Source organism: Mus musculus, chromosome 12 (assembly GCF_000001635.26).
Source record: "Mus musculus strain C57BL/6J chromosome 12, GRCm38.p6 C57BL/6J".
NCBI classification, from domain to species: domain Eukaryota; kingdom Metazoa; phylum Chordata; class Mammalia; order Rodentia; family Muridae; genus Mus; species Mus musculus.
In genome coordinates, this window is record NC_000078.6 from 35923410 (window position 1) to 35951018 (window position 27609).

The window sequence follows — 27609 nt, forward strand, 5'->3', positions numbered from 1 at the left end:
CTGATTTAACTTGAGTCCCACACCATAAGAGGAAATGCTGTGCAACACTGCTTGCTGCTTGGATGGCCAGGAATCGAGAATATATAGCTCAGAAACCCAGGGTAAAATCAAACAGGACTGGTCTTAAAAAAAAATCAATAAAATGATTCCTAATGATATTCTGCTAAACTCATAGAACAGTGTCTTGTCTAGTTACCATCAGAGAGCTTTCCTCTAGTAGCAGATAGGAGTGGATGCAGGGACCCACAGCTAGACATTATACCAAGAGAGTCTAATTGGAGGTCTTCATTGGGTCCCTTCCCTCAGAGCTCAGAGAATCAAAAAAGAAATAATAAAGTTTAAAAAAAAAGAAAGAAAAAGGGAAAGAAAATTCTTTTCTCAATACATCCTGACTGCCATTTCCCTCCCTCCACTCCTCCCAGAACCCCCTTACCCTACCTTCCCTCTCCCTCAGATCCACTCCTCTTCCGTTTCCCTTTAGAAAAGAGCAGGCCTCTCCTTTATCAACCAAACATGGCATATAACAAGTTACAATAAGACCAAACACAAACACTCATATCAAAGTCGGATGAGGCAATCCAGTAGGAGGGGAAAAGGTCCCAAGAGCAGACAAAAACGTGAGAGACACATCCATTCCCACTCTTAGAAGTCCCACAATAACCCCAAGCTACACAAGCATAACATACATGCAAGGACTTAGCTCAGACCCATATAGGGTCTCTGATTGTCACTTCAGTCTCTGTGACGCCTGCTTAGTTGATTTTGTGGGGTGTGTTCTTGTGATGCCCTCAACCCCTCTGAATCCTACAATCCTTCTTCCCCCTCTTTTGGGACGGGGTAGTCCCCAAGTTCTGCCTAGTGTTTGCTTGTGGGTCTCTGCATCTGCTCCCAAGCTGAAGACAATTTGGCTAGGGACCAATCTATGAGTATAGCAGAATATTATTAGAATTCATTTCATTGACTTTTTTCCCCCAGTGGTGTTTGGCTCTATCCTAGGTTGCTGGGCTATTCAACCTTTGGTTCCTGGTCCTCCAAGCAGTATCAGGGCTGGAACCCCTCTCCTGGTGTGGACCTCAAGTTGGACCAGTCATTGTTAGCCACTCCCACAAATTCTGCACCATCATTACCCAGCACAGCTCATCTTGCACTAAGGACAAATTGAAGACCAAACGTTTTGTGTCTGGGTTGATGTCTCCTACCTGGAAGACTTGCTAGATTATAGAGATGGCCAGTTCAGGATCTGAATCCCCCATTGCCAGGATTTTTCACTAGGATCACTCTCCTAGATTCCAGGGAGTTTCTCCTGCACTGGGTTTTCACAGTGTCCTCGAAGTGCCCCTCAGTTCCAGTAATCTCTCCCATTAATCTCCCTCCATCCCTAGCCCCCTCCAGTGTCCATCTGTCCCTGCTAGCTGCCCATTCCAGGACATCCTCATCGAGCTTGAACTGAACTGAAAGCTTCTATCCCAAATATTCTACAAGAGGCTGGAGGGACAGGAAGCACTGGGGAGCTCACCTGCCCACACTCTGTAAATCCCATTGTGCAGCTTTCAGGAATTTTACTGCAAGTCAGTGAGACACAACTATTCTCTAAAACTAAATTGGATAAATTCATAGTATATAGCAATATCAAAAACAAACAAGAAGGATTACAGAGAATAACCAAATCACTATTTTGATATCAAAACATTAAAAAATTAAAATCAATCTCTCTCTCTCTCTCTCTCTCTCTCTCTCTCTCTCTCTCTCTCTCTCTCTCTCTCTCTCTCTCTCTCTCTCTCTCAGCTAAAGGAAGGAAAGAAAGAAAGCAACCCTGATCTCTTTAGCTCTGTATTATACTCCTGCAACCTGAGTCACCCTGAAGAATTTCAATTTTCTTTTTGTGTAATCCACAAAGCTTCCAGAACTCCCATTCGGAACAATGGCCTACACACGGTTTCTACATTCATCCCCTTGCCCCTGACTTTTCCCCCATTTTCTTTCCTTTTTCTTGCAGTGCTGAAATCCAGCCAAATGTCCAATTACCTTGGAAAATAAAAGGTGGAGAGAAAAAAAAATCACAAAGAAGTCTTTGGTGTCATTTTGTGAAGACATGTGATCTTAATTTAGAGCGAGGAGCGCTTTCTCCTGCAAGGCATGAGAACTGGAATGAAACCAAGTTCTTTGGACAAGCCTCTGTTTGTGAGCACACAGGTGACAGCGCTCTTGTTGCTATGCAGGTGAAGTTGTAGGTCAGGTGTGTGTGCTTATAAATCCACACCCCTTCGCAACGCGTAACATCCAAAACACGTTTCTAACAAGAGCGCTGGGCAGCTCAGGTAAGCAGGCAAAACTTCAATCTCTCAACCTCTGCTGTATCTAAATAATCGTTTTGTTTCTATTAAAACTGAGACTCTTAGAAGTGAGGAGCATGAAATCATGATTCTGTTGTTGCTACTGACTTGGATTCCTGAGCTGGCTTCACAGTTTTATTCTCAATTCATATTAATAATAGAATAAGTTAGACTTACTCTAAAATGATCTCTTAATAGTCCGGGTGCTAACAACAATGCCTCCTTGTATTTTTAAGGTTTTATTTTATTTTTTAATAATTTGGTTTTTATTTATTTACATGTATTTCATGTGCACTGGTGTTTTGCCTGCATGTATGTATGTGTGAGGGTGTTGGATCTTCTGGGAACTGAGAGGTGTGAGCTGCCATGTGGGTGTTGGAAACTGAACCCAGGTCCTTTTCGGAAGAGCAGCCAGTACTTTGAACCACTGTATCATCTTTCTCACCCCTAAAGTTTTACTTTAAAATACAGAAAATTTCAATATTGAAGTAAATGGGTTGTGTTCAATTTACTTTTCAAAACTGCAAGCCGAACGTGCTAACTGGTCAATGGTAACTAAGGAAGCCTATTGGTAGATGACAGGGTCGGGCTGGTGCATCTGATGCTGCTGTAATGTTAGAATCGTCTGAATTCTTCCCAATGCCTCGGCCTTCCAACTAGACCTTAAGGACTCTCAGCAAGTCACACTTGGACCAGAGGAAGCATCATTGATGCCCAAACAGTAAGCAAGCCACATTGCTTCGAATACTGTTGGTATGCTTTCTGCAACATCTAACCAAGTTTCTTAACTTTAAATATAAAAATGTGCTTAACAATACCACGCAGATATGTAATAAATAGAAATTAGGGATTGTTAGGTTCATCTACAACTGTGAACTTGACCTAAAATAGCACAGATTATGGCTTTGTACATTCTCTCTCTTTTCTTGATGTAAATTCCACCTGTTCATCACTGTTTCTAGCATCAAGAGCTTTATGAATGTTTTCCCCAGAGTAGCTTTCCTTAACTCTTTCTTCTAAGATCCTAAAAGAATCTAAAATATCCTTGGACCTTCTCAAGGATGATGAAGAGACAATCTCTGAATTTTTTTAATTTTATTTCCCGTCTGTAGCTCATTTGTAGAGGTTCTAGAAGCTGATAAGACTTTCTTGTAGGTAATTTTTTGACATCACTACTGCAACTTGCAGCTTGAATGAAGTTGACCCTCCCAAGTTGACCTTGTTAGCCCCGGCTGCCCTGTTCCCTGCTAAAAACCTACCATCCCTTTCATTTCATTGTTCAGGTGCAAGATGGCCAAACCACAAGAGAACAAGATGACATTCTAAAATGTTTTATGGCTTAATAAGCTATATGAACTAAAACTGATATGTTATCAGACATGGTTATTGTTTAACATGTTTTTAGACCCTGCATACAAAGAAGGCAATAAATGGTTCTATTGGCAATTATAGATGGAAGTAATTTCAATAAGACTAACCTGGGCTGGCAAACATCATTGATTTAGGAGGGACATCATTGAAAATGAGAACATACAGGAACAAGAAAAATAAAGTATCTAGAGAAACCAGGGCCTATAAATCTCCACGGAGCTGTTGCCCTACAAGATCTCAGATGCTATTTTGCAGTAACCATCATAGTCACCTGTTGCTTTTCTGGGACCAAATTATTGTGTCTTGTGAATCTTTCCATTTTCCACATGATTTTCTCAATGGAGCTGAATATAGCCACATTCAAGCAGGATCTGTAAGCAGTTGTTGATTAGATTTGGGCTAGGAAATGTCATTATTATGGTGGGATTCACTGCCAAATGACACAAATCTACAGTCAAAATGTTTTAAGAAATCTTGAACAAGCACAGAGGATATCTGTGCACTGATTTCTACTGTTAGCCCTATGTGTCATTTCAGTAATGTGGTAAGACTTTGCTTTTTTTTTTTTTTTAAACGAGAAGAGTTTTAAATCAAAAGGGTAGAAGCTTAAATGACTGTTGGAGCTATGTGCCTATAAAGCACAAAAAAAAAAAAAAAAAAAAAAAAAAAAAATCAAGGCTTGTCCAGAGTCTGCTTTGCTTCTTATTTGTAACTGAAAAAATGTTTTCATATCTAATCTCACTTTGCTATAGAGTTAAAGATGTTGTCCCAGTTATTAGGCCCAGAAAGATGAAAAAAACAAAGAATCTCGGTGCTGATAGTCAACTTTGATCTGCATGATGAAGTTTGAAAGTGATAACAAACAGGATGTTGTTTGAGTTTCACTATGGGACTATGCACAGCACAGTGACCTCAGGGAGAGCTCAGACTGCTGTCAAATGTCACCCTGTGTCAGGATTTCCAGAACCTTCACAAACTTAATATCATCTAAGATGGTTCAGTGGGTTTTTTAAATGTTTTTTAAATGATCCTCTGAGATTATCTAATGTGAAATCAAAAAAGTGAACCTGCCAGCTTCGGGTTTGTCCAAATACCTTTAAATAGCTGGCTGCTAAAAATGACCAGATTCTGAAAATTATCTTCTAGCTGCCTCTGAGTGACTCTATAGAAGATAAGATGCTACATTCCGCTCTGGCCCTCTGCCTCTTGCTGATCACGGTTTCTTCAAACCTTGCCATTGCTATCAAAAAAGAAAAGAGACCTCCTCAGACACTCTCAAGAGGTACCATAATCTCATTGTAGTTCCTAAACTCAGTCATTTCAACTGTTCTCGGTATATTTGGTGTATCTGTCTATAGTTTGATTATAAGGAAAAAAAAAAAGAAAGAAAGAAAAGAAAAAGAAAAGAGAAAAAAGAAAAAAGAAAAAAAAAGAAAGAAGAATGAAAGAAAGCCTAGATATTTGTTAATTATGACTTTAAAACAAACTTTTCTAAAGGGGATCATTGATTTTTAGGCAATAAGTAATCAAATTTCAAAAAAAAAAATAACACCACTTGGGGGTTGGGGTTTTGGTTTTGGTTTTGAAACAGGGTCTCTCCATGTAGTCTTGGCTGGCTTGGAACTCATGTACACCAGGCTGGCCTCAAACTCATAGAGATGTGCCTGCCTATGTCTCCTAACCACTCTGCCTGGCTCAATTAAAAAAATGATTTGAATGATTTTTGGATATGTTGTAAAGAACTGGTTGATGTGTATAGCTTTGATTATCAGAATCTTAGAAAAAGGCTTTTTGATGCCATAGTGTTGTCCTGAAAGCAATTTAAGATTGTGCAAAGTTTGCTCAAATTCCCAGGCCCCTATGTAAGGCAAGAAAATAATATTATCTTATACAAGCTACCCAGGAAATCATGCTCTCTCTCACTTCCTGATATCATTGGATTACCAAGTCTTTCTTAGGACTCTAATAAACAGGTGCACTGACTTTAGACATCTGCATTTGGCTTTGGCTTCAGAAAAACTTCCAGCTTTTTATACTTATAGTTTTACTTTGGACTAGGGAAAAAATAAATCTTCATATCCAAAAGGATGAAAAAGAACAGATTTCAGAGTTGTTTCCAGGGAAATGGTAAATGCAGAGAATTATTTGCCCCAGCATGATAAATTCAAATAAGCAGGATAACCACATAGTGTTTGGCCACTCTTTGAAACAGTGCTTTGAGCAGAGTGAACAGTGCAGTGGTACCGCAGGGTAACCAAAATGCTAAAGCAGACTGACTTCCACGCCATTCATTTCTTCCCATTTATAGACCACCAGCTATGTGTCCATTATTGTTTACCAAAGTCAATTAATTCAATCAATTAGTTAGCTTAGCAATCACAATCTATATGTCTAGAAAGGCAATGTATACTACAAAATAAATAAAGGGCAAAAATACTTCCCTGGATATAATTTATCACATAGCTCTCCAAATGAAGATGATAGTTATAAAATAAATAGCTTAGTACCTTTAAACCACCCAAGGCCAAGCCACTAATTGTTGTTCAAATCCTTCCACAGTCCAGCTGGGTGGCATTGCTATAGTTGATATATAAGACATCAGTATCTTGTGAGCCTACTCAAGTGTTGCTCTAAAACTCTGCAGCAAAGTTTTACTACATGTATTTATTTATGTGCTGAGGTCAGGAGACAACTTGCTGAATTCTGTTCTCTCCTCCCCCCCTCCCCCCCAGTTTGGGTTCCAGGGATCAAACTCAAGTCATCCGTTTTGGTAGTAGGAGCCTTTACCTGCTATGCCATCTTTATGGCCCCCTTTATGACAAACTTTATGAAAACAAATTGAAGTATGTATGGCTTACTTTGAACAACTTGGTTCAGCTATTAAGATACTGCTTTAATAGAGAAAAAGACCACTAATGCTGAGAGTCACTCTACTGGGGATTGGCTTATATTTGCTAACCCTCTGGCTATCTAGTTCTATGTTAGAAAGGGCTGGGAAAGTAAGGATAAAAGGCAGGAGGAGGTGGAAGGAGTCAGAGTACAATGTGAGCAGTGCAGTCCCATAAAGCAAAGAACAGTTCCAAACAGTTAAGGCCAGAAACCAATTGGAAGAAAACATAAGATTAGCGAGGAAAAGAAATAAGCGGTTAAAAAAAAAATACACACACACACACAAGTGTTTTGTGACCAAAACATTTCCCAGCATCCTTTTCACGTGAGAACTGCAGCTTGGCATGATGGTGCTCGCCTAAAGTGCTTTCCAGCGCTCACTTTGTGAGTTCAAGTCCAGCATGGGCTATGAAACAAAAGAACGTCTGGCAGCCCATTCAAGAGCCTAGAATAGAACAAATACTCAGTAAATGCATAGCTGATGAGTGACTAAAATCATTCACAGAAAGCCATAGCTAGAGACAAAACAATAGCCAGACCTGGAAGAGAATTTAAATTCTGTCACATTTGCCCCATTGTGATTATGACCTAGACTGAATGAAGACAGTTATGACACACAATATGCCCCCTGCAGAGCTATGGCTATTTGGGAAGCTATATTATTCTTCCATTGTATACTCAGAGACTAGTGGATTCAAACGGAACAGATGATGATCCTTTAATATAACCAGGCTGAGCAGGAAAAAGAACTGGAATGATTCCATTGATAAAGCTCTAGTATTTGAGTGACATTTACAACAGATGAGGGGAGCTGGAGAGATGATGCGGCAGTTAAGAGCACTTACTGGTCTTCCAAGGGAACCTGGGTTCACATCTCAGCACCCACATGGCAGTTTACAGCTATCTATAACTCCAGTTCCAGGGAATCTAATGCTGACCTCCATGAGCACAAGGCATATAAGTGGTACACTTGCATACATGCAAGCAAAACACCCATATACAAGACAATACAAATTTAAATATAAGATAAGAGTAAAAATCTAAAATAAATACAAGCAAAGAAAGAACAGTAATCATGGGGCAGCCGTCATATTTCTAGAGTAGGTTAATGTGAAAGGTTCTACAGCAACATCAGATCATCTTTCAGGACCATTACTGAGCAGACTCTGTCCGGCCTGGGTGGGAGACCAAAACAACAAAGATGTTTTCCAATGTTAAGGTATTGATCCAGAACAAATATATCTATTACTTTGCCCTTACTATAAATTGGCACAGTGATTTTGTAGAACAATTTAACTAACTACTCCTCAGAAAGTTAAAATATGTGCCAGGTGTGGTGACACTCACCTTTAATCCCAGCACTTGTAAGTTTGCGGCCACCCTGCGTCAGGGATAGCAAAAGCCTGTCTCAACAGAAAAGAAAATTAAAATATAGTTACCATTTAAATTAGCAATTTCACTTCTCCCTATATGCCCCAAATAAATATAAATATATACCTGTTCACAAACTTGTTCTTTTATGTTCGTATAAATGTTATTCATCAAAGTCAAAATGTTAAAGCAGCCCAAAATTTACATCAAGCGATGAGTATATAAAAAGTGGTTGTCATAGTTAGGGTTACTATTGCTATGATGAAACATCAAAGAAGCTTGGGAATGAAAAGTATTTATTCAGCTCACACTTCCACAGTACTGTTCATCCTTGAAGGAAGTCAGGACAGGAACTCAAGCAGGGCAGGAACTTGGAGGCAGGAACTGATGCAGAGGCCACGGAAGGGTGCAGCTTACTGGCTTGCTCAGTCTGCTTGTTTATAGAACTAGGACTACCAGCCCAGGGGTGACACCACTCACAATTGACCGGGACTCTCTCATCAATATCTAATTAAGAAAATACCTTACAGCTGGACTTTATGGAGCCATTTTCTCAGTTGAGGTTCCCTGCTTTCTGGTAATTCTGGCTTGAGTCAAGTTGACATAAAATCAGGAAGAATAATTGATTCCGTGCCAAATTGACACTCAAACATATCATTGATAAGCCATAACTATGTCTTCTTGTTCATCTCCAAGATCAATCTTGTAATACAAAACATCGAACAAACAGTAAAAGTCCCGTGGTCTTTACAAATTCAAACACTTTAGAACTTAGTCTCTTTAAAAACATGTAGTCTCTTTTAAAACCTAAAAATCTCTTTAAAAATTCAGTCTCTCAACTCTGGGCTTCTGTAAAATAAAAAACAAACTAAATATGTTCTCACTTCAAAAGGGAAGAAATAGCATAATCACAACCCGAACAAAGCAAAAACCAACTACAAAAGTGTAAATAACTTGTCCAATTATCTCAGATTCACTCACAAACTTCTGGGCTCCTCCTCCAAATGGCTTGGGTTACTTCTCTAGTTCTGCCTTCTGCCACACGTACACCTTGTTGTCTCTTCTCCAGCTGGCTCTACCCCACAGCTGCTGATGTTCTTAGTGGCCATTCCATGGCACTGGCATCTCAAAAAGGCTGGGGTCTTCTGCTGCAACTGAGCTGTACCTTCAAGCCTCAACTTTCCTGCCTGGCCCATTGCAGCTTTTCAATCCTGAGCCTTCAACTGTCACTGAGGCTGTACCTTCACCAAAGACCACTTGTAGCCACTCACAGTGCCATGCCTCAGCTCTCTCCATGTCCCCTTCATACCTTCCAAACCAGTGCCACTTGGGTGACTTTTATAGTACCAACTTTGGCTGCCAGCACAAGATACATTCTTGGCCACATTCTGTGTGCTGACCCTCAGGAAACACTTCTCAGATTTCACCTCAACAGTGCTGGGCTCTTCCCTGCAAATTTCTCAGCCCCAGCTGACCAGCTTGGAGTATTCCAGCAAAGCAAAACTGATGCTTCAGCCCAGCTAACTGGACCACCACATGCATGCACACACACACACACACACACACACACACACAACCTGACAGAGTTGCTGCATCACTCTGAAATTCCACAAGCCAAGCCTCCATTGGCTGCACCATTCTCAACATTCTTATCTACCAAGCTCTCACAGAACAGCCCTCTGAGCTCTCAACATCAAAGGCTTTTCTAACTCAAAGTTCCAAAGTCCTTCCACAATCCTCCCCAAAACAATGCAATCAGCTCTACCACAGCAATACCCCATCATACTGATACCAACTTCTTTCACTGCCCAAGCCTGGCTCTATGTTATGGAATAATATTAAGCCATAGAAAAGTCGTTAACTACTAACATATAACATAACCAGCCTGGTGGCCTGGACTTCATTCCCAGAATCCTCACACTGTCAGGATGTCCTCAGACCTCCACGCTGGTGCTGAGCATATTATGCCCCCTCCCAACACACATAAATAAGTAGATAAATAAATGTAATTAGGGTTTTTTTTTAACAAGAGTTTACTTTGAGGTGGTAAAAATGTACTAAAATCAACTGTGGTGTTGGCTGTGTAGCTCTGGGAATATACCACAAATAATATACATTTTCTATTAGTGAGTTGAATAATATGTGACTGATATCTCAATAATGTTGTTATCAAAGAACAAATAAATGAAACAAAAAGAAACACAGAATCATGTGTATCTTAGTTCATGGTTCTGCTTCTAATCTCTGACATTTTAACACACAGGAAAACCTGAATCTCTAACTCAGATATTTCATGTCAGTCTTTCTCATCTGTATCTGGGGCAAATCCTAAACACTCGGCAATGTTCCTGGATACCCTATACTTCTTGAAAGCTTCATTCTTTAATCTCTAGCATATTCTCACAACTACTGCTATCTCCTTTCTAAGGCTAATGATTTTGTCTCTAGTCACAGCTTTCTCTTTCCCTGTATTTCACTCTTTGAATGTTTCCAGAATAATCTGTGTGTGTGTGTGTGTGTGTGTGTGTGTGTGTGTGTGTGTATGATTCTCCTCCTTAAACATTTTTCAAGCAAAAAGGTGAAAGTAGAATTGCATAGAAGCAGTCCTTTGACTCTCAAGACTCATGGGGAACTTGGTAGTACAGTGGAAAGGGCTCTTGGCAGCTCTTTGGAAGTCTGCTAAGATAACTGTTGATTCATGTACATTTTAAACGCTAGAGCTTTTACATAAACAGGGATGTCTTCTCAGCCACCGCCCATCGACTATCTGGCCCTGATCAGTGCTGAATAGGTTTGAGGCTGGTTTTGAACTTTGATGTGCCCTCCCAAATCCTGCTACATACAATTTGATAGGGCATCCCATCTTTGTATCCAGATATAACTTACTATCTTTTACAGTGCATGGCACTCAACAGCTTTGGGGCTATTATAGGTTTGTAGGTTCACATCTGCTCTTCAGTCAAAGTCCTATAGTCCTGGAATAATACAAGGATTTGTCTCTTCTTCAGGATGGGGAGATGACATCACATGGGTGCAAACTTACGAAGAAGGTCTCTTTCATGCTCGCAAAAGGTAAAATCCCTCTCAGTTTCTCTTCACATGCCATCTGCCATGCCTCGTGGAAAACCCAGAAAGAGTTATGTTAGCTTCTGAAAGAAAGCCACAGTTCTTGTGTCATTATTGTAGGCTGTGTGAAGTCACAACTGCTATCACAATGCTGTTTTAGCTATTCTTCTCGTTACTGTAACCAGACACCTGGCAGGAAGCAACTTGAGGAGGAAGGATTTATCTTGAGTCAGGACTTAGACATAGAATCCATCATAGTAAAGAAGGCATGGCAGCAGGTTCCACCATGCTGGCAGTCAGCAGAGAATGGGGCCAGAACCAGAGTCAGGTATATCCCATGAGTACTGTCTACCAGCCCCAACTCTCTCCACCTTTTAAACTTTGTAAAACTGTAATACCAGCAGCTGGGAACAATTGTTCAAGCAATCAAGTTTGTGAGGGAACATCTCCCATTCAAACCATAGCAAGTGGGGTTCATTATTTATAAAAGTTCTAAATCCCCCAATATGAATGTCTTGATTACACAGGCAAGCTTTAAATATAAGTTGTATGAATAAGGTAGTGCCACTCACTAAGCACTGTGCACGCTTCGTAAGAAAGTGACTCATAGGAACAGTCTCCAGCAGGTCTGGTGAGCCAGACACCCTGGGGATCTTTATTTCACGCTCGTATTCATAGTTAATCATCCAAGTACTAGTTTCTCACCCTCTCCTATGTGCCAGGTACTGGTCAATGATCAAATGTAACTTTTATTCTTGATGATTAGAAAATCTCCTGGAGAGTTTTCCATATACCTGAAGAATATTCATTTTCAATTCTCAGATTAAAGTGAAAACACAGGAAATTAAGTGACAATGGAGTTAAAAACTCCAGAACTGAATAAATACTACAGAAAAAATATCATTTCCAAATATGAACGGACAAATTCCAGCCTCAGACCACTGAAGCTATCTGCTCAGATAGGGTAAGATTTAATCTAGAAATTCTAGAATGAGAAAAAACTAAAAATTAATCTGTTAAGTCAATATTTAGGGCAGCTGATGTAGCCCCCCTAGTAGAGTGCTAGCCGAGTGAGAAAAACCCTCTGAGTTCAATCCCATTGTCACACATAAAATGGGTGATGGTGCAGGACTCTGGAAGTAGGTGCAAGAGGACCAGAAGTTCAAAGTTATCCCGGCTATAGAGTAAGTTTAAGGCCAGTCTGAAATCCGTGAGACTTTGTGGAGACAGGTGAATTCCAGGAGCTCACTGGGCAGCCAGCCTAGATGAAGTAGAACACATACGGTTCTTTGAGAGACCTGCTCAAGAAAATAAAGTACAGCATTGATGGAGATTAACAATGACATCCGGCTTTGGTCTCATCATGCGCTACACAGTTGTTTGCAACCGCACACTCAAGTGCATGTACTGCATACACATTCAACACAAAGCACTCATGTGTATGCACTACATATACATACCACACACAGCTTACACAAACACACACACACACACACACACACACACACACACACACACACACACCAGGCATTCCCCTTCCCTGGGGCCTCAAGTCTCTCTAGGATTACAGGCATCTTTCCCCACAAAGGTCTGACCAGACAGACCTGTGCTATTTATGTGCCAGGGGCCTCCAACTGACCTGTGTATGTTCCTGTTGGTAGCTTAGTCTCTGGGAGCTTCCTGGGGTCTGAATTAGTTGAGACTGCTGGTCTTCCTATGGGGTCATTCTCCCTTTCAGCTTCTTCAATCCTTCCCCAAATTCAACCATAAGAGTCCCTGACTTCAGCCCAGTGGCTGGGTGTAAGTATCTGTGTCTGTCTCAGACAGCTGCTAGTAGAACCTCCCAAAGGACAGCCATGTCAGTCTGTAAGCACATCATAGCATAGTAATAGTGTCAGGCCTTGGTGCCTTCCCATGAGATGGATCCAAGTTGGGCCCATCATTGGACGCCCTTTCCTTCAGTCTCTTCCCAATTTTTTGTCCCTGCAGTTCTTTTAGATAGGAACAGTTCTGGGTCAGAAATTTTGACTGTGGGTTAGTAACTCTGACCCTCTACTGGAGGTGGGCTCTTCCAGTTCCCTCTCCCCAGTGTTGGGCATTTTGGCTAAGGTCACTTCCATTAAGTCCTTGAATCTCTCACCTCCTGGGTTTCTGGTACTTTCTAGAGGGTCCCTCCACCCCCCACCCTGATGCTGTTTATTTCCATGCATTCTTTTGGCCCTCTGGACTTCTCTCCTGCCCCCCCCCGGCCCACCCCAATACCTGAGCCTTTGGGGTCTGAGTTGCCTCACATAGGATATTTCTAGTTCCATCCATTTGCCTGCAAAATTTATGATGTTCTCATTTTTAATAGCTGAATAGTATACCATTGGGTAAATAAGCCACATTTTCTGCTTCCATTCTTCAGCTTAGGGACATCTGGATTGTTTCCAGCTTCTGGGTATTACAAATAAGGATGCTATGAACATGGTGGAGCACCTGTCCTTGTGGTATGGTGGTGCAACTTTTGGGTATATGCTCAACAATGGTATAGCTGGGTCTTCAGGTAGAACTATTTCAAATTTTCTGAGGAACTGCCATGTTGATTTCCAGAGTGGTTGTATCAGTTTGCAATCCAACCAGCAATGCAAGAGTGTTCCTCTTTCTCCACATCCTTGCCAGCATGAGGTGTCACCTGAGATTTTCATCTTAGCCATTCTGATTGGTGTGAAGTAGAATCTCAGGGTCAATTTGATTTGCAGTTCCCTTATCACTAAGGACATTTAACATTCTCACCATTCGAGGTTCTTCTATTGTGAATTCTCTGTTTACCTCTGTACCCCATTTTTAATTGAGTTGTTTAGTTTTTTGGAAGTTGACTTCTTGCGTTCTTTATATATTTTGGATATTAGGCTTCTATCAGATGTAGGGTTAGTGAAGTTTTTTTCCCAATCTGTAGGTTGCCAATTTGTCCTATTGATGTTACATGAGGTCTCATTTATCAATTTATCAATTAGTGATCTTAGAGCATAAGCCATTGCTCTTCTGCTCAGGAAATTTCCCCCTGTGTCAATGAGTTCAAGACTCTTACCCATTTTCTCTTCTATTAGATCCAGTGTATCAGATTTTGTGTTGAGGTCTTTGATCTACTTGGACTTGAGCTTTGTACACTATAATAAATATAGAACTATTCTCATTCTTCTACATGCAGACCACCAATTAGACCTGCACCATTTGTTGAAGATGCTTTACTTTTTCCACTGTATGTTTTGGCTTCTTTGTCAAAGATCAAGTGTCCATAGGTGTGTGGACTTATTTCTGAGACTTCAATTCTATTCCACTAATTAACCTGTCTGACTCTGTCGTAATACCATTCAGCCTTTATCACTATTGTTTTGTAGTACAATTTAAGGTCATGGATGGTGATTCTCCCAGAAGATATTTTATTGTTGAGAATTGTTTGGGTTATTTTGGATTTTTGTTTTTCCATATTAAGTGAAAATTGCTCTTTCCATGCCTGTGAAGAATTGTGCTGGAATTTTGATACGGACTAGATTGAATCTGTAGATCACTTTTGATAAGATGGCCACTTTCACTGCTTATCTACCAACCCATGAGCATGGGTTGGTCTTCTTCGATCTCTTTCTTCAGGGATTTGTAGTTCTTGTCATACAGATCTTTGACTTACTTGGTAAGAGCTGCACCAAGATATTTTCTGGTATTTGTAGTTACTGTGAAGGGTGTTGTTTCCCCAATTTCTTTCTCAGCCTGTTTATCATTTGTATAAAGGAAGGCTGCTGATTTGTTTGAGTTAATTTTATATCCTGCCACTTTGATGAACTTGTTTATCAGCTGTAGGAATTCTCTGGTGGAATCTTGGGGGTCATTTATGTTTAGTATCATATCATCTGCAAATAGTGATACTTTGACTTCTACCTTTGCAATTTATGTCCTCTTGCTCTCCTTTTGTTGTCTAATTGTTCTTGCTAGCACTTCAAGTACTATGTTGAACAAATAGGAAGAGAGTAGGCAGCCTTGACTTCTTCCTGATTTTAGTGGGATTGTTTCTAGTTTCTTTCCATTTAATTTGATGTTGGTTTGCTATATATTGCTTTTACTATGTTTAGGTTTATGTCATAAATTCTGATCCTGATTATGTCATAAATTCCTGATCTCTCCAAGACCTTAAGAAGGGGTGTTGTATTTTCTCAAAGACTTTCTTAGCATCTAATGAGGTGATCATGTGACTTTTCCCTTGAGTTCTCTTATACAGTATATTATGTTGATGGGTTTTCATATATTGAACCATCCCTGCAGCCCTGGAATGAAACCTACTTCATCATGGTAAATGATGGCTTTGATGTGTTCTTGGATTCAGTTTGAGAGAATTTTATTGAGTATTTTTTGCCTCAATATTCATAAATGAAATTGGCCTGAAGTTCTCTTTCCTTGGTGGGTCTTTGTGTTGTTTAGGTATCAAAGTAACAGTGACTTCATAAAATGAATTAGATAGTGTTGCTTCTGTTTCTATTTTTGTGGAATACTTTGAGGGGTATTAGTATTAGCTCTTCTTCAAAGGTCAGGTAGAATTCTGCACTAAAACCATCTGGCCCTGGCCTCTTTTGGGTTGGGAGGTTTTTAATGACTACTTCTATTTCTTTAGGAGTTATGGGACTGATTAGATAGTTTGCCTGATCTTAATCTAACTTTGGTAGGTGGTATCTGTCTAGAAAATCATCTATTCCATCTAGATTTTTCAGTTTTGTTGAGTATAGGCTTTTGTAGTAAGATCTGATTTTTTTTTTATTTCCTCAGTTTCTGTTGTTATGTCTTTCTTTTAATTTCTGATTTTGTTAATTTGGATACTGTCTCTGTTCCCTTTAGTTAGTTTGGCTAAGGGTTTCTATAGCTTGTTGATTTTCTCATAGAACCAGATCTTGGTTTCGTTGATTCTTTGTATCATTGTCTTTTTTATTATTTGTATTATTTGCATTATTCTCTTATTTGGGGGTGAAATGTTCTGTAGATATCTGTTAAATCCATTTGGTTCACAACTTCTGTTAGTTCCACTGTACCTCTGTTTCGTTTCTGTTTCAATGAACTAGCCATTGGTGAGAGTGGGGTTTTAAAATCTCCCAATATTTTTGTGTGAGGTTCAATGTGTTTTGAACTTTAGTAAAGTTTCTTTTATGAATGTGGGTGCCCTTGAACTTGGGGCATAGATATTCAGAATTGATACTTCCTCTTGGTGGAATTTTCCTTTGATGAATATGACAATCTTTGATGAATATCACCATCTGGCTTTATAACTTTTGGTTGAAAGTCTATTTTATTGAATGTTAGAACGGCAACTCCAGCTTGTTTCTTGGGACCATTTGCTTAGAAAACTTTTTTCCAGTCCTTAACTCTGCGGTAGAGTCTGTTTTTGTCACTGAGGTGTGTTTCAAGTATGTGGCAAAATGCTGGACCCTGTTTACACATCCAGTCTGTTAATCTGTGTCTTTTTATTGGGGAATTGAGTCCACTGATATTGAGAGATTTTAAAGACAGATGATTGTTAGTTCTTGTTATTTTTGTTGTGTAGGTGGTATTATGTGTGTGTGATTCTCTTCTTTTGAGTTTGCTGTGAGATGTTTAATTTCTTATGTTTTGTGGGTAGAGTTACCCTTCTTGTGTTGGAGTTCTCCTTCCATTATCTTCTGCATGGCTGGACTAGTAGAAAGATATTGTTTAAATTTGGTTTTGTCATGGAATATCTTGGTTTCTCCATCTATGGTAATTGAGAGTTTTATTGGCTATAGCACCCTGGACTGGCATTTGTGTCCTCTTAGGGTCTGTATGACATCTGCCTAGGATCTTCTGACTTTTAGAGTCTCTGTTAAGAAGTCTGGTGTAACTCTGATAGGTCTGCCTTTATGTTACTTAGCCCTTTTTCCTTTACAGCCTTTAATATTCTTTCTTTGTTCTGTGCATTTAGTGTTTTGATTATTATGTGACAAGAGGAATTTCTTTTCTGGTCCAATCTATTTGGTGTTCTGTAGGTTTCTTGTACCTTTATGGCCATCTCTCTCTTTAGGTTAGGGAAGTTTTCTTCTATGATATTGTTAAAGATGTTTCCTGGCCCTTTGAGCTGGTATTCTTCACCCTCTTTTACTCCTATTATTCTTAGGTTTGATCTTTTCATTGTATCTTGAATTTCCTAGATATTTTGGGTTAGGAGCTTTTTACATTTTGTATTTTCTTTGATCAATGTGTTAGTATCTTCTATGGTAACTTCTATGCCTGAGATTCTCTCTTCTATTTTCTGTTGGTAATGCTTGCATAGGTAGCTCCTGATCTCTTTCCTAAGATGCCCATCTCCAGGGTTGCCTCCCTTTGTGTTTTCTTTATTGTTTCTATTTCCATTTTTATGATTTGCATTGTTTTATTCAATTCCTTCACCTGCTTGATTGCATTTTCCTGTATTTCTTTAAGGGATTGATTTGTTTCTTCCTTAAGGGCTTCTACCTGTTTTCCTGTATTTCTTTAAGGGAATTATTTATATCCTCCTTAAAGGCCTCTATCATCTTGATGAGATAGGATTTTATAGCAGAATCTTTCTTTTCAGGTGTTTTAGAGTATCCAGGGCTTGCTTTGGTTAGAGAACTGGGTTCTGATGGTGCAAAATTGCACTGGCTTCTGTTGCTTATGTTCTTGTCCTTGCCTCTCTCCACCTGGTTATCTCTAGTGTTAACTGACCTGTGTGTCTCTGACTGGAGCAGGCCTCCTTGGAGGCAGGTAGAGCTCTGTGACATGGGTTAGAATCAGCCTCCTGGGAGGCTGTCTCTTGTTAGGGAGGGCTTCCTGTGTCCCTGATTAGGATAGACCTCCTGTGTTCCTAGTTAGGGTGAACCTCCTGTGAAACAGGCAGGCTTTGGGTTCCAGGGCCAGGATCTGCCCCTGTTGCAGATGAAGATACAAACTAGAAGGGCTGTGTTCCTGGTTACTGTAGCCATCCTGGAGACAGGCAGGTTGTCTCCATGGTTACTGAAGACCTCCTGAGAGGCAGGTAGACTGTAGGGTGTAGGAGGGTATTGGGCCTACAGATCTGGCCAGGATAGAGAAGCAGACCAGAAGGAAGATGGAGCCTGGGCTCTGTGAGTGTTCCCAACTAGTGTAGCTATTTGAGCAGGAGTCTCACCTGTGTCCTTGGTTACTGCAGACCTCCAGGGAGACAGGCAGTTGTATTGTGTGGGAGAGTATCAGCACCACTGATCTGGCATGGGCGGAGAAGCAGAAGAGGTTTTATTATTGTCATTATTATTATTATTATTATTATTATTATTATTATTATTATTTTGAGGAAAATGAGAGGAAAGTCAACATACTAAAACTTAGGCAATGCACTATAAATATATCAAAGAGGCAAATTTTCTGAATCAATACCTTTAGTGATATACTTTTACAACAAATATATTTATCTTATGTTTTACTTGAAAGAAGAAAGTTTCAAATAATCTAGTATTATACCTTAAAACTCCCTTCATTCCACAAAATGGAAAGAAAGTAAATTCAAAATTATTCTTAGAAAGGAAATATTTAAAACCCTAAGAAAATAATGGACAGGATCATACAAATAAAAGCTGCTTCTCTTTCTTTTCTCTCTTTCTTCCTCTCTTTCTTTCACTATTTCTTTCTTCCTCCCTTCCTCCCTTCCTCCCTTCTTCCCTACCTCCCTTCTTCCCTTCCTCCCTCCCTCCCTCCCTTCCTCCCTTCCTTCCTTTCATTCTTTCTTTTTGAAGAGATAAAGACCAACATACCAGTAAATATACCAGCAAAGAAAAATAAAGAATTCTAATAAAATCACAAATGAGAAGGAGAAATTACAAGTGACATTACAGGGATGGAGAGATGAATCAGTGAGTAAGAGTACTTCTGTTCTTCCAGAGAACCAGAGTTCAATTTCCAGCAACCATGTGCATGTAACTCTAGCTCTATGAGATCCAAGGCCTCTGTGGCCTTCCTAGGTACCTGCATACCTACAAATATATGCACATACATGTAAATAAAAGTAAAACCAAGAAAAAATAACCAAAGGAAAAAGATGGATCAAAAGACTATTTTTAAAACTTTTAAGTCAATAAATTAGACATACTAAGAAAAACATAAATTCCTATATACATAAAACTGTCAAGATTGACCCATTAATAGAAAATTTAAACAGACCACTGAAATTTTATTCAGAATTTTAAAAGAATTTCAAAAGTCTTCCATTACTAGACATTGATAGTACACACCTTTAACCCCAGCACTTGGAAGATGCAGTCATGTGGATTTCTATGAGTTTGAGACTAACCTGGTCTATAGAACAAGTTCCAGGACAACCAAGATAAACCATGTCTCACATAAATAAATGAATAAATAAATAAACAAACGTCTTCCATCTACCTGATGCTTAACTGCAAGGTTTAACCAACTTCTAAATTTTTTGTTTAGTTTTGAAACAGTATCTTCTACATCCCAAATACTGGCCTCAAATGATGCTCCTCCCTCAGAACTCCAGATGCTGGTTTTACAGCTGTGTGCTAACATTGCCTGGTGCCTTCTAAACTATTAAAGAACTAATACTCATCCTCCTGAAATTCATCTAAAAATCAAAGAAAACAATATATTTCAATTCCTTTAATAAGGGTGTAATCACCCTAGTAACAAAGTCAGGTGAACACTACAAGAAAACTATAAGTCATATCCTTTGTGGTGGTTTGAATGAAAATGGCCCCCATAGGCTCTATCCTATCAAATAGAGTGCCACTATTTGAAAGGATGAAGACATGTGACCTTGTTGGTGTAGGTGTGGCCTTGTTAGAGGAAGTATATCACTGGGGGGTGGGGAGTGGGGTGGGCTTCGAGTTTTAAAAGCTCAAGCTAGGACCAGTGTCTCTCTCTTCCTGCTGCCTGTGGACCAGGATATAGAATTCTTAACAACTCTCCAGCACCATGAATGGTTGCATGCCACCAAGCACGATAATGGGCTAAACCTCTAAAACTGCCAGACCTTTTTTTTTTTTTTTTTTTTCTCCTACTGATCATTTTAGTCCTGAGGTTAAAGTTTCTTTTTTCTTTTTTTCTTTTTTAATATTTGTATTAGGTATTTCCCTCAATTACATGTCCAATGCTATCCCAAGTCCCCCATACCCTCCCCCAACCCCACTCCCCTACACCTTGAATCTCAGAACTTGGTAGCCAGAGGCAGATGGATTTCTGAGTTCGAGGCCAGCCTAGTCTACAGAGTGAGTTCCAGGACAGGCATGGATACACAGAGAAAACCTGTCTGGAAAAAACCAAAAAAACAAAAACTAAAACAAAACAAAACAAAAAAAAAAACAAAACAAAACAAAAAACCCTCAATTAGTGATTTTCTATTAGAAAAGTTGACATAGGCTAGAGAGTCGTGTGTTCTTAGAACAGATTTTTACTATAAATTTTGAAAAATAAAATATATAGTATCCTGTAATGTAAAATTGACACTAAACTCACATTTGGGGGTTCACAGATGAAGTTGTGTTTGGGACACAAGCACTCTCTTCTTCCTCACAGACCACTTTTACCTAATTCTATGTGATATTGGAAGGGTGAGGCACTAAAAATGAAAGTACTGCCACCAACACTCAGGTACTTACTCCCCTCAGCTGAAAAAAACCACAGCAAAACTCAACTCAAAGCCTTTGCTTTAGACTGTCGCTACTCCAATTTCTGCCATTGTCTCTGTCCTTTTCTTTAAGTGGAATAACTGCTCGTGTGAAAACTGTTGTGAGTGACATTTCCTTGTATTCTAATTACTGCAGTCTGATGCTGGAGTCAATGTCCTGAGACTTTCCTCAAACCTCCATAAGCATGGCTGCCCCTTTCCAGAGGTCTTGAAGACCCTGGGAAGAAGTGGTGGCCAGTCAGGAGAGCAGGGAAGCCCATGCCCCTGACTGTGTTTCTCCACTGAGCTCAGTCAAAAGAGCCATCTAATAGAAAACGTCCTTGGCTGATGTTTACATGGCTGAGTGTAGACCTGCCTGTGAGAGCATCATTAAACATCTTAGGCTCAGGAGGGCTGAATCTAGTTTGTCCTGCGAGTGAAAGCCTCATTGAATACCTTTAGTCTTAGCATGCTATTCATAAGAAGTGTGTATAACACTTCGTTCCTCATAGCTCCAATCTGCACTTTTCCCAACGCCTGATGCTGGTGAATGACAGCCCTCTCATTTTCCCATAAATCCTAAAGGTAATTTGGAAGAGTTTTATCCAAAATGTACTTTTTTTGTTACTTTTATTGTTGGTTTTGTTGTTGTTGTTTTTCATTTTTCAAGACAAAGTTTCTCTGTGTAGTCTGGGCAGTCATGGAACTCACTCTGTAAATCAGGCTGGCCTCAGAGATCTCAGAACTCAGAGATCTGCCTGCTTCTACCTCCCAAGTGCTGGGATTAAAGGTGTGTACCACTACCACCTGGATCCAAAATGTTCTTTTAAAGTTTGAAAAGTAAATGAAGTTTGTATTTAACCTCTACTGAGACTGAAAACCAATGCTGGTTACAGCATTTTTCAGTGGTTTGCAACCACTGAATTTATATAATTATATTTTGTAATTGATTTTGAAAAAAATTTATGCTGCCCAGGAATTCAGCCAACTAGGAGAGTGCTTGCCTAGCCCGTTCAAACATAGATTATCAGCATCACAAAATTAATGAATATTAATACATAAAAATTTTTGTTCACCTGTCCTCTGCCACCTACATCACTTCAGCATAGACCACTTTCATGAGCCGTGCTTCAAGGGACAATTTAAATCTTCCAAGGCCACCCAATGAGCAGTCATTCAACAGATTTCCTTTTATCAACAGCTCATGAGAAGTAACTGGATACTGTAATTATGGGACAAGAGAACGGAGTATTTTGATTCATGTTCTTTGAGAATTAGCAAAGAACCCCATGACAAGTCAATAATTCCCCAAAGGGCAATCTAGCAGAGAAATGTAGCAAAATTTTGCCCCAATTAATTTAAATATTAACACAACAAGAATCCTGTGATTGGCCAGGGAAAAGAAAGGCAGAGCTAAGAGTTAGAGGAACAGGAAGAGAGAGCAGAGAGAGAGGAAGGAAGGTGGAGGAAGAAGAAGATGCTCCAGATTCCGTGTGGCTTTAAATAGCCACAGGTAGCTATGAATATAATATTATATGGATATAATAAAAGGATAGAATAATTGGGATAATTTGTCTAATCTAGGTGGGCAACTTGTATCATTATCAATTGGCTATGAAATTATTGTGTGGGCATCTTGTGAATTGAGAATTTATTGATATAAAAAAATTTTGTTGTTGAATAAGCATGACTCTAAAACTTATCTTTTGATGTCTATAATTATCTTAGGATTAAAGCTATATTTGAAAAAGCATCCAATATGTCTTTCTTAGTCAGTTTTGTATTGTTAGTTATAGTTGTATAGTATAAATACATGAAGCTGAATAATTTGTAAACCAAAGAGGTTTACTTGGCTCCAGAAGTTCAAGAGCATAGACATCAATATTTGCCCAGCTCTGATGAGGCCTCATGGCAAATGGCGTCCCAGGATATGATTGTGTGCAAAAGGGATTAGAAGATTCCAACCTCACAGCAAAGCATCCTCCTGGGAAGTGATCCAGTCCCAGGACACCAGATTGTCTTCCAGGAGACACAGTGACATATTCTTGAGGACACAGCCATTATCTAACCATCTTCTATCCTTAGAGTTTCCACTGCCTCATCATCCCACTGGGGACCTTACTCCTACCACAAGAACCTTTGGGAAAAGGATGAAACACAAACCATGAAAATATCCACACCATAATCATTTTATCCCTTCTACAATTACTATTCTCATTTTACTTTTAGACTAGAATTTGGAAGTCACTTAGTATTACAACTTTATTTAGAGTTAAAATCAAAATTATCCTGAAAAAATTTAACAAGAGACTCTGATTTATTTATAAATTTAGTTTGACACATGAATAAAATGATATGAAACTGATCAAATATGCCTATTTTGTAAAAACTTAAATGAAAAACGAAGAATATTTTAAGTTGACTCTCCTGAAATTATATATCATGGTTTCATTAGAAATAACTGTTGGTTATATAAGTCCTGGAGATAACATGGTTTTCTAATTATCTGTACATACTATAGTAGACCTAAGTGCCACCTGCCACTTTAAGCTGTGCTTCCTGTACCCCACATCGACAATCTGATTCAGGATGCTATGCAGCCTGTGAGCTGACACTTATAATATTGTACATGGTGTGTTCTGTGGCCATATACCAAATGACACTACCTACTATAGGTCACATTGCCATGAAGTATGAGCCTAAGGTATTTATTTAAGTCTTCTCAATAGTACTAAAACTTTAAATATAATTCCATTTTATAATCACAATTCAGCACTAATCACGAAACTTCACTTTATGCTTTCTCTGTTTAGTAACAAACCACTGATGGTTATTCACCACCTGGAGGACTGTCAGTACTGTCAAGGTAACTTTAGCTCCTGGGAGCTTACTGTCTGTCCAAACATAAGATAGAAGTTAGCTGGGGAGAATAATTAGGAAGGAACCTAGAAAAATAACATTTAAAAAATGTAATTCCTAAAGTACCACCATTCTACCAAGATGCTTAAAGACCAAGAAAGAGCCACCTATGGGCACCCTCTAGTAATTGCAGCAGAAAGATTATGGGCTAAGTAGTGAGGCACAAACCAGACAAAAGATTATAATGGTTATTCAAATCTGCTGAAATTATGATATGCTGTTTGAAATGTGATATCAACTTCTTAGAAATAAAAATGAATGGAAAATTTGCTGACATAAAATTTCCTAACCAATGAGTTACTACGTAATGTAAATTATAAAACTACTGTGTTCGTTAATGTCTGTTGACATCTCCACAAGCAAACTCTAGCTCATCGCTTCCCAATGATAGACTAAGTAGTAAAAGGACAACAACCATTTACACCCATGCCATTGACACAATTATAGAAAACAATGTAATGTCATTGTAATATCAAAGTTAGGTAAAATGACATTTCCTTCTCTTTCACAGCACTAAAAAAGGAATTTGCCAAAAATGAAGAAATACAAGAAATGGCACAAAATGACTTCATCATGCTGAATCTCATGGTACATGATCCCAACAATGTTGTCTTAATGTCATAACTTTATAGAAACGTTGAACTCTTTTTTTTTCTCTAAATATTTAGGGTCAAATATTAGTTACTACAGAATTTTAAAACTCTAATGTATAATTTTCTGGAAATTTAGCTTCCATAAAGAATGCTACATAATCCAATGACATTCATTTATTTCATCTTCTGCTAGCATGAGACCACGGACAAGAACTTGTCACCTGATGGGCAGTACGTGCCCAGGATCATGTTTGTTGGTACGTGTCCATATCAGGTTTGCTAAGTCAATAGCAACCTTAGCTTGTTTTTATTTGCTTTAAGATTCAAACTTAAGCACTGTTCTTTTAAAAGGGGAGCCATTTCTAACCCAATCAATAACATTATGCTCTTGTTAGATCTACACCAAAATGTACTATGTTGCTAACAAATTTTAAACATTTAAAAAGAATTTATGTTCTTAAATCAACTTAACCATGCACCTTTAATACAATACCACAAAGTAGAACCATGTCTCTCTAAAAGGACTGAAGGCTAATCCATGAATTCATGTGATGAAAACTGACTTTGCTTATCATTTTCCTGACCTTTGTCTTAGAGTGGAGAGAAGAAACAAGTTTAAGACCATGTTAAGTAATGTTTGAATGACTTTGCTGTGTGTTGTTTTTGACAGACCCTTCTTTGACTGTCAGGGCTGATATAACTGGAAGATACTCTAACAGACTATACACGTATGAACCCCAGGACTTACCCATGTGTGAGTAAATTACATCAAAAATTACATTGGTCAGTGGTGATAGCTGACTCTGACACACTGAAAAAGACACAAACATTAGGAGACATAATGCTTCCTCCTAGTCAAAGACCCAATATGATTTTTTCTCAGATGACAATAATGATGATTTTGTTTTTCTTAAATGCCTATAAATAGTGAGGTACAAAATTTACTTAAGACTAACTATTTTTAATAACAGTTACTATCAGTCATATTTAAGAAGATGGTATTGGTCTCAGATCCAGCAATACTGGATTAATTCAATAGCTCATTAAAAAGAAAACACTCTGTGTTTGGAGGCTGATTATGGGATGGATCCCCAGGTGCAGCAGTCTCTAGATGGTCCATCCTTTCATCTCAACTTCAAATTTTTTCTCTGTAACTCCTTCCATGGGTGTTTTGTTCCCAATTCTAAGAAGAGGCGAAGTGTCCACACTTTGGTCTTCGTTCTTCTTGAGTTTCATGTGTTTTGCAAGCTGTCTCTTGTGAGACTATGCCGGGGCCTGGCAAACACAGAAGTGGATGCTCATAGTCAGCTATTGGATGGAACACAGGGCCGCCAATGGAGGAGCTAGAGAAAGTACTCAAGGAGCTGAAGGGTTCTGCAACTCTATAGGTGGAACAATATGAACTAACCAGTACCCCCAGAGCTCATCTCTAGCTGCATATGTTGCAGAAGATGGCCTAGTCAGCCATCATTGGGAAGAGAGGCCCCTTGGTTTTGCAAACTCTATATGACCCAGTACAGGGGAACACCAGGGCCAAGAAGTGGGAGTGGGTGGGTAAGGGAGCAGGGAGGGGGGAGGGTATAGGGAACTTTTGGGATAGCATTTGAAATGTATATAAAGAAAATAATAAATAAAAAATTAAAAAAACAAATAAAAAAAAGAAAACACTCAAAGATCCTTTAATAAATTAGTTGCTTATTCTCAATGAATTTGATGAGCCACTTCTGATGGACATAATCCATAAATTTACAAATATTCATTTAGCTTATTAATATAGTATGTTAATGAGCCAACTAATACAAAAATGTAAGCAATCTAATTTTATTTATTATCATTTAAGTTCTAACATTTACTAGTTTCATTTACTAAGAGCACAATATTTGTTTATTCTTATTTCAGTGGTAGACAACATGAAGAAAGCACTAAGACTTATCCAGTCAGAGTTGTAAGGAATATGGAAAGATGCTTCCACTCGAAGAGGTCAAACATGTGGTACAAACATCTGGTTCACTAACAAATACCAAATGTGCAAGTCCATGGATTTTTATAACATCACTATTTGGCTTTGTGACATGTCTGTGATAGTTTATGAAGGTAAAATTATATTTTAATAAATGTTAAACTCTGTGGTTTACCTGGATCTGTAGCAAAGACAGTTTGCCACGAGCTCAGAGTTGCTATGCTTTGTATATCCAATATCTCCCCTGCCTCATGTCTTGGTGGATTGGTTCTCAGATAGTAAAGAAGTTCTGGAGACTTTAGAAGGTGGGATCTAGCTGGAGGTCATAGGTCGTAATGGGTAGCACATTGAGAGTATCTCATCCCTGACACCTAATCTTGCTCTCTATTTCCTGTTGACCAAGAAGAGGAACCACACACACACACTTCCCCCGCTATAATTATTCTGCCCAAGTCCATGGTACCAATTGACCATGGGCTAGACCCTCTGAGTCTTCCTCCCTTATGTTGCTATGTCAGACACTTTAGTTACTGCACAAAGTACCCAATACGTTTCTAGTGGGGGGGGGGGAGGGGGCTTATTAAGAAGTTGGTGCTTCCTTCTGCTTCCTCAGCTCTCATTCTCTTTGTCCACCGATTTAATTTTACACCTACCCTCTGCAGCATAACAAATATGCTGTTGTAAGTGATAAATGATTTCCTTGTTACATCCTTAAACTTTTAGAAGAATATTTCAAAGTTAACCAATTATTTTCCCCTTTAAATTAAGATAGGCAGTTGAAAGCTAATTCAAATAAACTTAGAATATATTTTAAAATTCAACTGCATGTTTTTCTTAACTATTAGTAGATGTTTTAAATTTTTTAATGTTTCCAGAAAAGTGAAATCATCTCAGTAATATTAAAGAGTTTCTCCAAGTAACTATCTGGGAAGCATGATGGCCCCTTCTAATATTATTAGATGACCAATCTCTAATTCAGATTTTCACAGGAATACCAGAAGGCTGATAAAAATGTTTCATGAGTTGGGATATAACAATTATCAGAAATCAGGACATTTTCAGATAGTTAGCATTCCTAACCTACAGAATCTGGTTGTACTTCTGAGCTGTCTCGAGTCACAAAACATATACTTGAGCTAGATACACACAGTCCGATACACATGCCTAAATAACCCTAAGATTTGATGAGTCAAAGAAAGATTGCTCCAGGTGTCATTTGATCACCATCCTGTTGGCTCTAAATTACACTTTTAGGAACCTGATCTACTTGTATATAAATAGGATACATAACTTTCTGTACTACATTTCTATGTATGCTATCTGCTTATGCAAAAGACATAAACACACACATTCATGCTCCCAAATTAGAGAATACCAGTGCATCTTAATATCTTAGTGTTTACTTAAACACTAATTTGACTTTGATCTAAAATTAAAAATAAGATGTAGTATAAAAATGAG

General features: G+C 38.8%; 1 protein-coding gene across 3 annotated transcripts; it reads left to right on the top strand.

Annotated features, from left to right (window-relative positions):
• The first annotated feature begins 2211 nt into the window (after positions 1–2211).
• On the top strand, positions 2212–26328 carry Agr3 (anterior gradient 3). Of its 3 annotated transcripts, NM_207531.3 has the most exons (8): positions 2212–2318; positions 4851–4986; positions 10973–11036; positions 23490–23542; positions 24107–24183; positions 24382–24445; positions 24859–24942; positions 26088–26321. In NM_207531.3, exons 2-8 carry the CDS (start codon positions 4881–4883, stop codon positions 26135–26137), a joined length of 498 nt encoding a protein of 165 aa, NP_997414.2. In that variant the 5' UTR covers positions 2212–2318; positions 4851–4880; the 3' UTR covers positions 26138–26321. The 3 variants fall into 3 exon arrangements, with proteins under 3 accessions (NP_997414.2, XP_006515205.1, XP_006515206.1); XM_006515142.4 differs by lacking the exons at positions 2212–2318; positions 4851–4986; positions 10973–11036 and adding an exon at positions 18054–18145 and having other exon boundaries at positions 26088–26328; XM_006515143.1 differs by lacking the exons at positions 2212–2318; positions 4851–4986; positions 10973–11036 and adding an exon at positions 21210–21261 and having other exon boundaries at positions 26088–26328.
• The last annotated feature ends 1281 nt before the right edge of the window (positions 26329–27609 follow it).

Excerpts from the sequence above, each read along its gene's own strand:
- Agr3 (NM_207531.3), top strand. The coding sequence starts at position 4,881 with ATGCTACATTCCGCTCTGGCCCTCTGCCTCTTGCTGATCACGGTTTCT. Across the intron at positions 24,184-24,381 it reads TCATCATGCTGAATCTCATG|CATGAGACCACGGACAAGAA; the intron begins GTACATGATCCC and ends ATCTTCTGCTAG. Across the intron at positions 24,943-26,087 it reads ACCCCAGGACTTACCCATGT|TGGTAGACAACATGAAGAAA; the intron begins GTGAGTAAATTA and ends TTCTTATTTCAG.